Genomic DNA, 14,300 nt, shown 5'->3' with positions numbered 1-14,300 from the left:
CAAAATTGTTTCATCCTCCAGAATCGGCAGGTTTCAAACATAGGTTCACACGGATAGCATTGATTAGTATTAGGGTATGTTCACACGGCCTATTTACGGACGTAAATCGGGCGTTTTTGCCCCGAATTACGCCCGAAAATAGCGCCTCAATAGCGCTGACAAACATCTGCCCATTGAAAGCAATGGGCAGACGTTTGTCTGTTCACACGAGGCGTATATTTACGCGCCGCTGTCAAATGACGGCGCGTAAATAGACGCCCGCGTAGAAGAAGTGACCTGTCACTTCTTTGGCCGTAATTGGAGCCGTTATTCATTGACTCCAATGAATAGCAGCGCTAATTACGGCCGTAATGGACGCGGCGTTCAAGCGCCTGCACATGCCGGTACGGCTGAAATTACGGGGATGTTTTCAGGCTGAAACATCCCCGTAATTTCAGCCGTTACGGACCCCCGCCGTGTGAACATACCCTTAGGGTTTGACTTTATCTTTTGTGTGGAGTTAGGGTTAAGGCCCTTTTACACCGGCCGATAAGCGGCCGGTTCAGCGAGCGCCGATCAACGAGACATCGGTGATCGGCGCTCGTTTGCTCCCGTCACACGGAGCTATGGATGGAGATCAGCGGTCGTTACTCCGATCGCTCGTCCCCATACATTATTACCATGTTAGCAGTGCGTCTCCCTGTTTACACAGAGAGTTGTGCTGCCAACAACGATCATTTTTTACTTTTTTAAAACAATACGACCAGCAGATGATCGAGCGTTTCCTCATTCATCTGCTGATCATTCCCCTGTTTACACAGGGCAATTCTCGGCAACGAGCGTTATATTAACGCTCATCTGCATGATAATCGTCCTGTGTAAAACCCCCTTTAGACTATATACTTTATCTGTAGCATAGAGAGATAAAAGCAACTTCTCTTTGTATGAAGCACCACTTACAGGAGACCAGAAATAGCACAGACTTTTGAGAATTTGGCAGCTCCTCATGATACAATACAGAGCGCCTATCTGTGTTAATGAGCGCACATATCTACTCCCACTGTCTATACTGTGAGAGCTTCTCCATATTAACTCTTGCTTTAGAAATAAGATGGTCAGGGTCAGACTAAGGTTATTTGGGTCCATCAAAGTAAGTGATTCTGAGGGCGCACTGTCCATCTATACAGAATATGTGAACGTCCCACATTGGGAACCTTGCTGCTATCGTACGCGCAGGACATATCATCACATAATAGATTATTTGTGATTCATCCCATAAGACATAGACCCTTGTGGCAACTGATTGGCACCAAAGTTATCTCCAAATGGGGTTATCTTCTGTTTGACCTTTTGGAGTCCATTGTTGTGTCAGACCCTAGACTCACTGGAGGATACTCTAGTACTCTTGTGGACCAGTCCCACCCTGTCAACCAAATGACCATTCAGCTACCAGCCCTTAACCCCAGCTACCCCATAAACATGCACATTTGGCTCGGTGCTGCTTTTTTCACTTCTCAGCACTTCCATTCATAGGTGGTCCAACTTGATGGGAACCGATGGTGTTAGATTCACAAGCTTTTTATACACCGTGAATATAGAGTCTCCATTCAGCTAAATGGGATCACTGTTTGGTATATGATTATGTTTAGCAGAGTCCATAATGTTTTTGGGCTACTGTTTTTGTACTTTGTTGAATTGCACATGGGAAATAATAACAGAGCAGATGCCCCCTGTTTTAACCCTTTAATTACCTATGCGAGCAGCTTCTCTTTTTTTTTGTTTAATTTTAATTAACGAGTCATTCGGAAGTCCTGAATTACAGGATAGGAGAGGTTGGAGCAGATAATTAGAGAGTGTGATTGCTAGACGTTTAGCTTTCATTTTATCTTCACACCCAGTGGACACAGTCTTTTCCTTGGGGATAGTGTTACAAGGGTATGTATTATTTCAGTGGAACTGTCCATCCTTCTGAGCTAGATAGCAGATGGTCTTGGAAGTTCTTATCTCTGTGATGAGTTCCTACTCTCCCACACCTCATTCAGAAGCCTAGGTAAGAGACCATAGTGGATTCTTATCAGCATTGAGATAATCCTTTTTGGAAACTTTGTTGCAGTTTCTGAAGTACATTAAATGGGTTTAAATTTAGATTCACTTTATCTATCATGATGTTTTGGAAAATTTACGGGATGACCTTTAATTTGGTGTTTTTGTATTTTCTCGTTTTAATTGTTTTTTTTCTATTTTTTTTTACTGTTTTTATTTTATACTATTATTTTGTATTAGTTTTTATATTTAAAACAGATGTGTAGGTAGTGTGTTAAATGTGCTAGATCAGTAGTATCTAATCTTTTTTGGCTCTCCAGCAGTTTTGTGAAACTAACTCCTAGCATGCACTGACAGACGCCGGGTATGGAGTTGCAGTCTTGCAGCAGCTGAGGGACTAATGGTTGGAAACCACAGTGCTGGATCTTGTTAGCATTCTGTTAATTACTGTGGTAAATGACCTCTCATAGTGATGTTACGCTTCATAGACGATGCATTTAATAACATGTATAATGCTTAGGGTGCAGCATGGCTGGGGCAACCTGACCCAGTAGGTATGTATATATATATATATATATCTCACAAGAAAATGGACGAGAGCACTCTGCGAACACCAGTATACACTATAAATAAATATGCATTGCTGCTGAATCTACTTACAATAGTGGGTTCTTAGCACACGTTTTGATCAAATTGTGTGAGCCCACCCGCCACGACACTTCTATAAACTGGGTCCCTAACGCTAGTGCGTATAGTCCTGTCCAGTTGTATATTTTTCGATCTAAAGCCAAATGTGTTGAAACGTTTAGTGGCTATGTAATGTATATACTCCAATGTTACAATTTTCTTGAGTTTTTTGAACAGATGTGTTTTTTTTTTTCCATTGGGTTTACTGGTAGTCCTATCAGTGGTGGAGATGATGTATCTGCCGTGTGTGGCACTGTTAAATGGCTTTTGGTATAATTTCCTGTAATTCTGTCTCTGCGGGGTATGTTCTTGTTTTGTCTAACTTTTCTCCATGGGAGACGAAAAGGCTTACCGAGGTTCATAAAACATTCTAAACATGGAGGAGGGTTGAGTTACTTAGTAGACAGGAATGAGATACAATATCATTGTTATGTTAAATGTTTCTATACATTCTGATGACTGATAAGCTAGGTCTGTATGACATCTCCATTATTAATGGACACAGTTTGCATTTGAGTGCACATAATCTATTCTGCTTCATCTCTTCGAAAGTATGACATGAGATGAAGTCCAGGACCAGTAGAGGTGTCTAAGATTTTACCACTTAAAGGGCCTAAAACAAACATTTCTTAGCACATACATGTTTCTATTCCTTGTTGGAACTGGAAATTTCTTGCAGCTCCTCATGCTATTCTCGTTGCCGCTAAAATTGTTAACTTTTTTCCTATTGTATATACAGCGCCACCATACTCCTCAGTGCTGTATAGCGTTTGTCATCTCTCACATCAGTCACGGTCCCCAATGGGGCTCACAATATAATTTCCCTATCTAGGAGACACTGTAGACCAATTTTATAGAAACCCCTTTAACCTATCAGTATGGTTTTGAAAGTGTGGTAGGAAACCGGAGAACCCGGCAGAAACCAACGCAAACGCAGAGAGAACATATAAACTCCATAAAAATGGTTTGGTCAGATTTGGATCCTGGACCCCAGCGCTACAAAGCAACAGTGCTAACCAATATTATGGGAATTGCTATTTATGCAGTCCTTTAATATAAACTTTATAGTAAATTTAAGGTTGGCGGGTCAGTTTACTTGTATTTAAGCTGTATGAAGAAATCTGGACTGGATAATATGAAGATTTATATATGAACTCTTTGTGTCCTGATTGGTATTGTAAACCAAAGCACCAATCCGACAAGACTTACGATGCCAACCGTTTTGTCCCTATATGCATTCTTATCAATAGTGGTTCTGAAAGCTGAATAGATCAACTATGTATAGGTGGCAAGTACTCTTAGGGTATTCCACTTATATTCCAAGTATATAGTGCTCAATAAAGTGAACATATGCTGTGCTTCCATTTTTCAATATCTTATTAAAAGGATTGTTTCATGAAGACAACCCATTTCCATATGTCATATTTGGGCATATAAACCTCATAGAGGTTTGGAGAGCCCAAAACAAAGAGTCGCTCTGGCAGACCCTTCTAATTACAAGGGCCGCCACTGCAGGGGAAATATATGGCTAGATATAGCTTCCCCTTTAAAATCTGTCTCCCAGGAGCTTATCGTGGGGACTACAGTTGTGTGAGAAGGGTGACTTCTTCTCGGGCATTTGTCTATATTGGTTTCTATATGGGCACAATTTGTGAATGGTTATGAACGTATGTATTGTGCTCTTGTAGTAGCCTATGAGGATATGGGCATTTAAAGAAACCGTGCACCCACATAAGAAGATACCAGTATTATAAATGGCGCATGGTAGGTTGGGGGGGGGGGGTTCTGTTACAGTTTTTGTATTGGGGCCCTGGCATTGAGCTTCGTGTCATGCCTCTACATGTAAGCCCCTATAGTTTTATTACCAGAGTGACTGTTCTTTGACTTTTTAAGATTTGTGTTGATTCTCACGTGAACCCTAAAGCTTCCCATTTGATGCCCTCTCTAAAAAAAAATAAAAAATATTTTTTACAGAAATCAAAGTTCTGATCTGAGCTTTGATGCTTCTTTAACAGCACGCGGCACATTAACTTGTGCTAACAACATTTGCCCTGTGCTCTTCTTCGCTTTACGATGGCAACACAAACAAGATTATTTTTAGCCAAACCCTTTGAAGAAAACATTTACTAAAAAGAAAAAAAAGATTGAGGACATACAGCTGTGACTTATTTATTAGCTACTTGTCATTTCCAGCATGCCAATGATAGACTCTTCCTATAAATGTAATGGGCACTTGTAACTCTTGTAAACAAAGGCCATCGCCGTAACCAAACACTTGGACACCTTGTTTCGATCTGTCATCATCCGGCTCCATTCATTCTCCTCCAATGAGCTCACCAACTTATGGGTTGTGTCGTCTGTTGTTGGAGCCTTTGGAAGGTCGTAAACATTGGAAGTGGTATCTGTAATTCTGCTTTATGTAAGTGTGTGTGTGTGTGTGTGTAATATGTGTGTGTGTGTGTGTGTGTGTGTGTGTATATATATATATATATATATATATATATATTTGAAGCGTTTCCGCAATTTAAAGGTTTAATTTAAGCAAATAGCTAATTCCAGTTGCACACGACCGATGTGCCATTCGGGGTGTTTTTAACGGCATCCGAGCGGCACCCGATAGTTTTCACGGATCCTTTCACTTTAGCAGGTGAATCGGGTCCGTGAAAACTGACCCAATTCTCAGATCCGTGGAAAGATAGAATATGTCCTATCTTTCCACGGATCACTGACGGGACCCGGCCGGCGTACACTGTTGTTTGCATGAGGCATAAAGCTCGTGGGAATAGGGTGACAAGCAACCAGTCAGATATCAATCGTAGAAGTATTGTAGGTTGACTTGTATACGCTAATTGTTTCTATAGATATATCCTATATTTTATTAAAGAATTCCATCCACTGGGCTTGGCTAGTTATAGACAGTCCATTATTATATATATTTTTTTGAAACAATCGTTAAATTAACAATAGATATGGCCAACTCCACCATTAATATACACATTTGGCATACTGTCCAGGATTACAAAAAAGATCTGCTTTTTTTCCCCCCAGAAACGGCTCCACTCTTGTCCATAGGCTGTGTCTGGTAGTGCAGCATTCAATAGGAATGAGTTGCAAACTAGATACAGACCCTTTTTTCTAATTCTGAACAAACCCTTTAGTCCTGTAAAGTCTCTCAAAACAGAAATGGACTGAAAAAAACGCTCATTATTTTGGGCAAGGGCATGGCTACCACCTGCTCCAACTGCCCATACAGAGCATTAATAAAATGTAAATCCTAGGGTCACATCAATACAAGAAATCCGAATTCAGGATTAAATGGGGAAGATCATTTTATCTCTTGAACATATTGTTGGATGAGGTTCAGAAATTATCTCAATAACCACCAGTATATGTCGTGTATATAAACTTTGAATTCCTCTCTCAATCCATGGCCCCTTCAATCTAGCGATTCGGGGTAGACCTGGTTCATGGACTGACCACGGATGACATCTGCAGACATATCTCAATGCCATGTCAGAAAATATGTAAAGGTGAAACTTCACTTTATGGTTGTTTCGCAGCACCTGAAGTTGCTTTAAAGTTTCCCTAAGATTAAAAGTTTCAGAAGGTCAACCCTCTTGCACTAGTATGGGTTTAAAACGTAACTTTACCCAGTAGTCAAAATTAATTGTAGATACAGGAATGTTGTCATCTAGTTTTTGGTACAACAAGACCATCAATAAACTTTGCACTATCTGCCTTGCTATATTTAATGTGGTGAAATTAAGTTTTATATAATTTATATTACAGGGATTGTAGTAAACCCAATTCAAATATCCTCAGATTTAATAGATGGGGTCCCCCATTCAGGCCCCTCATCTTATTTCCAGAATGGAGAACGGTTACAAAGTGCATCTCTCACTCTAAAGGTCCCGACACATCTGTATATTTCATGGTCAGTCCATTGATATTAATGGATATTGTGTAATTCTTCATTTCCCCTGTGGTGGTGCTGCTAAGTTTCTCATAAATTACAGCTGATCACAGGGGATACCCTGTGATCAGCTTATCATTTGGACACCACTCTAACAAAAAATTCTGGTCCACGGTGGACATCCCCAATGTAACATTTTTCCTTGAGATATTCATAGTAATCTACATACAATAAGAAGTCATTCATTAGGTTTCGACCAATGTTATTGTCACATTCTAGGTGGGACTTGGTGAGCTCATCCGATTACTTCCTTCCATGCAGGATAAAAATATTTCCTCCCTCATAATCCATGTTCCTCTCAGGAGAGGTCTTTGAGAAACACAAGTTTCCCATCCGCCAATAAAATGGTTTAATAGTTTGGGTTTTCGCTTTCAAGTCTGTTGAGTTATCGCTGGGAGACACAGTGGAGCATGCTTTAGTTTAACCTTCACACCCTTCTGCTGGCCAGGTGTTTTGTCACATCGGGTTGAGCGGGTCACAAAGTAATCACTGAAGCACAGCTGGTCCATCGACAAGCAGCAGGACGAATATAGTTACAACAATATAACCAGACTTTGTAAAAATGGTTCAGTGGTTTAAATGCTCTCCTGCAAATAGCCAATCAAAATTCCAGCACAGGAGAGAGAATTTTTCCTTCTGAATATTTTAAGCTGACCTGTAAAATCCTTTGTACGCCCAGTGTGGAGTTCAAAGGGACCCAACCGAAATATTTACATGTGGATACAAAAGCATATAAATCCATCAGTGTAGCTCCTTGCTATTAATGTATGGAATGGCGAAGCGTGAAGCCCGTGCGTAGACCGATCATTTTTCCAACATAGGCAGGACTTAATCCCTCAGTGTATAGGTTTAATGTACATTTATATTCCCTGTATTCCATACAGATTAGATCATTTTCTTTAGTATCTGGATACTACATAACTCCACATATGGGGACTTCACACTTTACAGGAGTTGCCTCCAACTTGTGGCTCTCTGCTGTTGCGAGACTACAACTCCCAGCATCTCCTCGCAGCCAGTGGCTGCTAGTTTTGCAACAGCTGCAAAGCCATAGGTTGATGACGACCTCTGAACTTTGCACAGCATTTCACTTGGTCTTCTGGCTGTTTATAGTGTTGCCTTAAAAAGGTTGTTCAGACATTTTTTTATTGATGGCCTATCTGGGTCAGACTTTCGGTGACGTTGATTGACATTTTAAACCAGTCCCATATCAACTTCATATGGCTGATAACCGAAACATGTAAAAGCTGTAATTGTGAATGCAACTTTTTGGTATCCAAAGACTATTCATTTGGCAGTAAGACTCTTGACTGGCTGAAGGTTATGTCAATTGTGGCTCTGCTATGACGTTGAGTGTCAAAGGTTTCTTTATTCCAATGAGTGGGATTGTTAGCAGTGGGTCAAGCTGGAAACTCATTATACCAGATGGAAGAACAGGTGGAATAGACAAAGGCATGTATGGAACTTAGGAAGCTAGTCCCTGAGATAATGTTGTTTTTGTATCTCATGTTCTCCATATACACTGTTTTCATATGTTTGAGGGCTATTAGGTAGCTAAGTCTTTATGTATGAACTTTTTTTTTACAATGCATTCTTTTTTGCTTTCTTTCCAAGCTCATTAATTTTATCTACTTCTTTCAGAATGCCCAATTTTCAGCTTTAATGTTCGACAAGCTCCATGTGCCTGACTATCTTCAGAAAAGCAGGAATGAAGGAGAGAGTCGGTGTGACGTCTGTGCAACTCACCTGAATCAGCTAAAACAAGAAGCCGTTCAGATGATTCAATCCATCAATCAAGCCGGGTGTCCGGATTTTCTTGATCGCCCCCAATCTTCGGTGCCTGTGGCTACTGTCATTCCAAGGCTCTCGCCCCAGAATGTGGTCACAGTCTCCACGCCGAAGGAATTGCTGATGATTGCAGGGCAGGTGGGTAGACAGTCTGGAAAATCTACAAATATTTTTTCTGGGACAGAGCGAAGGAAAGGACTTGGATGGCCTCACGGGCAGGGAAATTTTCCAGGTTCAAGTGTACAAGTGACAGTGGGTTCCAGCAGCATTGGTGGGGCATTGAGCTCAGTGACCATACAAGCTCAACAATATCTAGAGGGAATGTGGAGCATATCAAGAGTGAATAGTTTCCTTCCCCCTTCCAGCCAAGTGAGTATCCACAATACAACTCTATGTGTAGTGATGTCATCTGTGTCCTTGTTCGTCAATTAACCCTTGAATTTCAGCATCATAGGAACATAGTTACTGAGTTTACAATTTGTAGCTAAAGATTAAGAGTTAAGTGGCAGAATATAATGGAAATTTAAAGAGACTATATAAAATGTATTCATAAAATGTCATATTAGAGCTACATAAGTGAGTGCAATCATACCCACTGATCCCTGCCAAGGTGGGCCAAAAATTCTTATCCCACTTGATAATCACTTGGTGACAGTTATCATATGACTTATGCCAAGACTCCAGAGATGATTCCTTCTTTGGGGTTTCAGAACAAATCCTACAGTATAAGCAGCACCAAGTACAATAAGTAAGAGGGGAGAAGCCCCCATAATTGCTCAGTAGAATGTGTTGTGTTCTTTTTTTAGCCCCTTTTTTGGCGATTTAAGCGGCAATCTAGCCATACCTGCCCACAGTCCTGGTTTTAATTTGACTGTCAAATTACACTGTAAATTGGACGACGTAAGGATCGTAACTTATCCAAATGTATTAAAAGACATGTTTTTGGGCATTCCTGGGGCTTTCAAATGCTGGTTAGTATGAATCTAGTGGATGCAATTTCACCCACTCAAACAGCTCTGTTAGGGCATCTTAGATTTGTCCTAAGTTAGAGCGGTCCATCCTAGTGGCAATGTCTCTTTAAGGGAAGCAGACCAGACCAGGTTCAAAATAAGGTCCATAAAATCGCCAATGGAATTTTAGTGACTTGGAATAAGTTTTCTACTTATATGAATAAAGAAAGAGAAATATTTCTGCTACTTTATTGCTGTAACTTTATGCATAATGTTTGCTATATAAGTGATGCTTAACAAACAAGAATGTTCTTCTGAGCATGGAAAATATTTGTAGTCGGGGACCATGATTTAAAGGGATTGTCAACTTTTAAAGAATACCCTTTCAAATAGCATGCTTCCCTCTGTTTAGCTTCAAAACTGGCCTTGCTTAAACACCTGTGCTCATTGTGGACATACATATGGATTTGTGATCGATTTTAGTCCACCAGCCAGACAATAAGAGAGTTGCTTCCAGAATTCCTGCGATGGGAATGTGGTCATAAGCAGCATCACTTCCACATAAAAATAAATATATTTTAATAAAAATGGACAAACCCTTTTAAACAATATATTCTGTAATATATGGTCACACTGGATTACAGAACATCATCCCGTGGACCCTGGTTCTGACACAATAATGGGCCCCAAGTTTATGAGGAGCTGGGGTTAAAGGGGTATTCTGGTTAGAACAATTTACCCCCTATCCATATGATAGGGGTAACTTGCTGATCGGTGGGTGTCTGACAGCTGAGACCCCCACCAATCACAAGAACGAGTGTCCCGTACCCCCGTTTGAATGGAGCAGCAGGTCGTCATGCGCAGTGCCGCTCCATTCTTTCTCTTTGGGAGCGCTGGAATTTGCTGAACGTTGAATCAGCCTTTAAGGGCTGGTAGCGCAATGGTCATTTGATAACCGGGTAGGACTGGCCCACCAGAGCACTAAAGGATCCTCCAATGAGCCTAGGGTCTGTCACAACCATGGACCCCAAAGGTCCAGTAGAAGACAACCCCATTTGGAGTTGACTTTGGAGCCAATCACTTGCCCTTAGGGTCCATATTTAATGGGTTGAACCACAAAATTAGATCATGTTGATGTCAAATCATAACAGCAAAGTTTACGACACAATTAAAAGTGGATATGCACATATTCTGTATAGACGGAAGGTGGGCTCTAAGAATTAATTTCCTTTGGTGGACCCAAGGCACACATATCTGACACTGCTGCAATACAGTGTTTACAGAGCCACTTTGTTTCAAAATGTATATCGAGAAACACTTCAAGTAGGCACGAACATCTAAGCAGAGCTGAAATAAGTAATGTCAAAGGTTCCATATCTTAATTAGATGACTGGAGGAGAAATAAAAATTATAAACGAAAAAAATGTAATACAGGAAGGCTAAGGCACGGAATTAAATATTTATTAATATAAAATGATTTTTGTTTGGTTTTTTTTCACAAGAAAGTAAAATAAATTGCTTTTATAATTTGAAAAAGAAGATTTCAAAAATGTTGTACGGCCCTTGGATTATGCAGACAGAGTATGCAATAAATGTATTCCTAAGCCAAGGAAAGCCTGAAAATAAATGGAATATTATGAAAACGAATGACTTCCTATTCCTCAGTGTTTGGCTTGTATATCCATGGAATGACTTAATTCAACCGCTGTGGGATATAAAAAAGACATCAATGTGAAATAGAGAACAATTTAGCCTCGGCTCTTATTTTGAGGTTGACTTTTAACAAAGTAATAATAAAAATAATATTGGTGTGCGATCGCTAGATTAAACACATCATCCTCAAATTAAAGGAACACTCCGGCAAAAACTAAACTTTCCCATGTGTAACGTTATGGTATTCCATGTGTCAGTCTCCCACCTGTTATTTTTCTTGCTGCTTCTATCTCTATATATCAGACTGGGATAGTTGCTTAGCAGCAGTGTGAATCCGGCTCGGTGACACGCTTGCTCTACTTGAGTCTATGGGTCACCCATCACAGGCTTCAGCAGTTCCTGTACCACACTAGAATTACACAGGGTGGGACGGGGGACAGAAATTTCTATTCTCAGCTACCTCTGATACTTAGACAGGTTCCTGTCACCCAGGTATAATGTAGAAGAATATAGTGCAGCCTCCCTGTCTGTATACTTATGGTTTATCAGCTTATTTAGGAGAATATAGAGAGAATGATGATCACAGTGCCCCCAGCATGCAGATCTGGTATGGTCTTTAGCTGGTCATGTGATGCTGGGCTGAAGCATCATGGGATTAATAGCAAAGCAGAGAGGAAGAGAAAGCTGGGGAAATCTAAGAATCAAGATGGAGGCTTTTTTAAATCACAGGCAAGGCAGCAGTTCAAAAAGTAAGTACAGTATATATATATATATATATATATATATATATGAAGTGTAGATTGTGGTATACAGTTAGATGGGGCGTGCAGACATGGGAAGTTGTGTTTTCACTGGAGGTCTTCTTTAAGAAATGTAGCAAACAAGCATGTGAATTGCGTATACATTTAAAAACAAAATTAAATTTTGCATCTGAAAGTCCAAAAACTCTGAACTACAAGATAATCTGGAAAATTCTGACTCCAAACATCTGTTTTTCCGATACAAAGCTCCAAATCCCCTGAATAGACGCACAATACAATTCTGCAGCCTCCACTAGGGGGAGCTAAGGAGCTTACTGTATACTGTTTATACATTGAACTAAATAATAAAAATCCTAAGCCCCTAGTGGTGGCTGCAGACAGACAGAATTTTATAATTTATTAGTGACTGTGCAGGGAATTTGGAGCTCTGTATCTAAAAAAACAGAGCTCCAATCACTATAAATAAATGTTAAAAAATTAATTGCCACAGAATTTTGTTAAAAAGGTGGATATTCACTATAAGTTCAACCAAGCAGAAAGCAGATTAATGTGCTTTATTTCGTTTTTTTGCTACGGGTGGAACTGCAACCAAACCATCCCGCCACAAGCTCTTCTTGAAAGATGGAATATTATAAGTTATAGGTGCTAGATTGCTGGAAAAAGATTATTGATTCAGAAGTCAGATTTTATTTTTTCCTCACCAAGACATGAACAATTGGCATCTGCTTTGTTTGGGTTAATTTGTCTTCCTCGTTAAATTGGACTTGATTGCCTTATTTTCAACCTTACTAGGTTACTACATTAACTTTTCGTTCTAGGAGTTGGAATACTTGTCATTTAACATACACAGACCTCTTTATAGTAGTGCTGATTTTAGGCAAAGGAGGCCTCCGGGCACAAATCAGGATGGGGACTCAGGATTTCGGCCACTTACTATATATAAAAATGAATGATCCACATAAAGGTGCCGATACACATTAGACAAAACTCAGATGAACCTGTTGATTTCGGCAGGATCGGCTCACCATCTAAGGCATATGGAGACCACCCGGCTCCACCAATGACAGATGTTGGGGAAAAGAAGGATTGAGCATATTGGTTTTCAACATGCCAAATCCTTTGTTCCCATGGCAGATAAGCCGCGGCCAGACGTGTCCCCGTTGAGATACACTGTCGACTGAGCCAACCCTGCATGTTTGTGGAGTCGGGAGAAATACCTGTCGGCCGAATGAGCATTCGACATTTATTCATTGCGTATGGCCGGCTGTCCGAGGCTCAAGTGAGCATTTCACGGTGGAAACGCTTGAACATGAGCCGTTTTTTGTCAGAGATGAATTGGAATCCTTTGCATCATATAGGTGATATTTTAAGATACAGAAAATCGAGAAACTAACCTCAATGATAAAACAGCTTGGATTAAGTCCAGACCTACTCCGCAAACCAGCTATAGCTCTAGAGCCTGGTTTTTACTTTCGTGCAATAATATTGCCCCGGGCTGTATTTCTACATAAGCCATTGAAAGCATTTCCATAATTTAAGTTGGTGTGTGATGAATTTTATTTTTAGTGTAGAAATGACACAAAGCAACGGCAAATATATTATAGGATGTATTGTGCTAAATCTATAAATGTGGATGCAAAATGTGAACACATTGGCTATAGATGAACAATGATATTTAGTACTAGGGCTCATGCACATGGCTGTATTACAGATCTGTGTGGTACAGATCCATAACATAGCGCCCATAGAATGCTGTGGGCCCATTCTGTGTCTCATTGCCTCTAGGGGAGAATACGGTGCCTCGGAGGAACCATACATGGGCAAACAACGTGCCTACAACGGGGTATGCTGCCGTACAGGGTCTGTGTCACCGACGTGTGCAGTATATCATTTTTGGAAACGGCCATAGAAAGATGTATTACAGTTGGTAACAGTGGGTGAGGCAGAATTAAGAGAAGATGGCACAGATACAATTCACACTGCATTATAATAGTAGCCACTTAATAGGGTTCTCTGCTTTTGACAATCCCTACTTGTTCGAAGGGCCCCTTCATGACAAGCAGATCACAAAGTGTCCTCCTGCTGGGACACCCAGCAATCAGCCGTTATCTGTGGGTTAACCTGGCAATAAGTGTTCAGTTTTCCTACAGCGCCACCACAGGGGATATTGAGCATTACACAGTGTCTATTCAAATCAATGAGTAGTCTGTGTAATGAAGAACAGGACAGGTCCTCCAGAGCAAGGGACAAACTTTGTAACCTCTCTAAACTCTGGCCAAGAGTTGAGGATCCTGAACAGGGACCCCCCCCCTCTATTAACTCAAAATTCTCTAAAAGTGTGTATGTAATGCGGGGCGCGATGGTTGCTATTGCTGCCTGGGGGTCTAATGAAGGCCCCCAGGTCCGCCATCTTTGTAAACCTATTAATAGAAGCCTGTCAGAATCACGATATACTGCATTAGTATT

General features: G+C 40.6%; 1 protein-coding gene across 3 annotated transcripts in view; it reads left to right on the top strand.

Moving 5' to 3' along the window:
• Positions 1-14,300, top strand: part of KIF26A (kinesin family member 26A) — a 122,131-nt gene that overhangs the window by 37,711 nt on the left and 70,120 nt on the right. For 2 of the 3 annotated variants that reach the window (XM_075843860.1, XM_075843861.1), the window contains exon 3: positions 8,324-8,839. In XM_075843860.1, the coding sequence (XP_075699975.1) occupies positions 8,324-8,839 (516 nt within the window). The remainder of the gene's footprint in view (positions 1-8,323; positions 8,840-14,300) is intronic. The other variant, XM_075843862.1, reaches the window with a different exon arrangement.

This window comes from Rhinoderma darwinii, chromosome 12 (assembly GCF_050947455.1).
Source record: "Rhinoderma darwinii isolate aRhiDar2 chromosome 12, aRhiDar2.hap1, whole genome shotgun sequence".
NCBI lineage: Eukaryota > Metazoa > Chordata > Amphibia > Anura > Rhinodermatidae > Rhinoderma > Rhinoderma darwinii.
The sequence above is the reverse complement of the archived record's forward strand: the minus strand, read 5'-3'. Positions and strand labels throughout refer to the sequence as shown.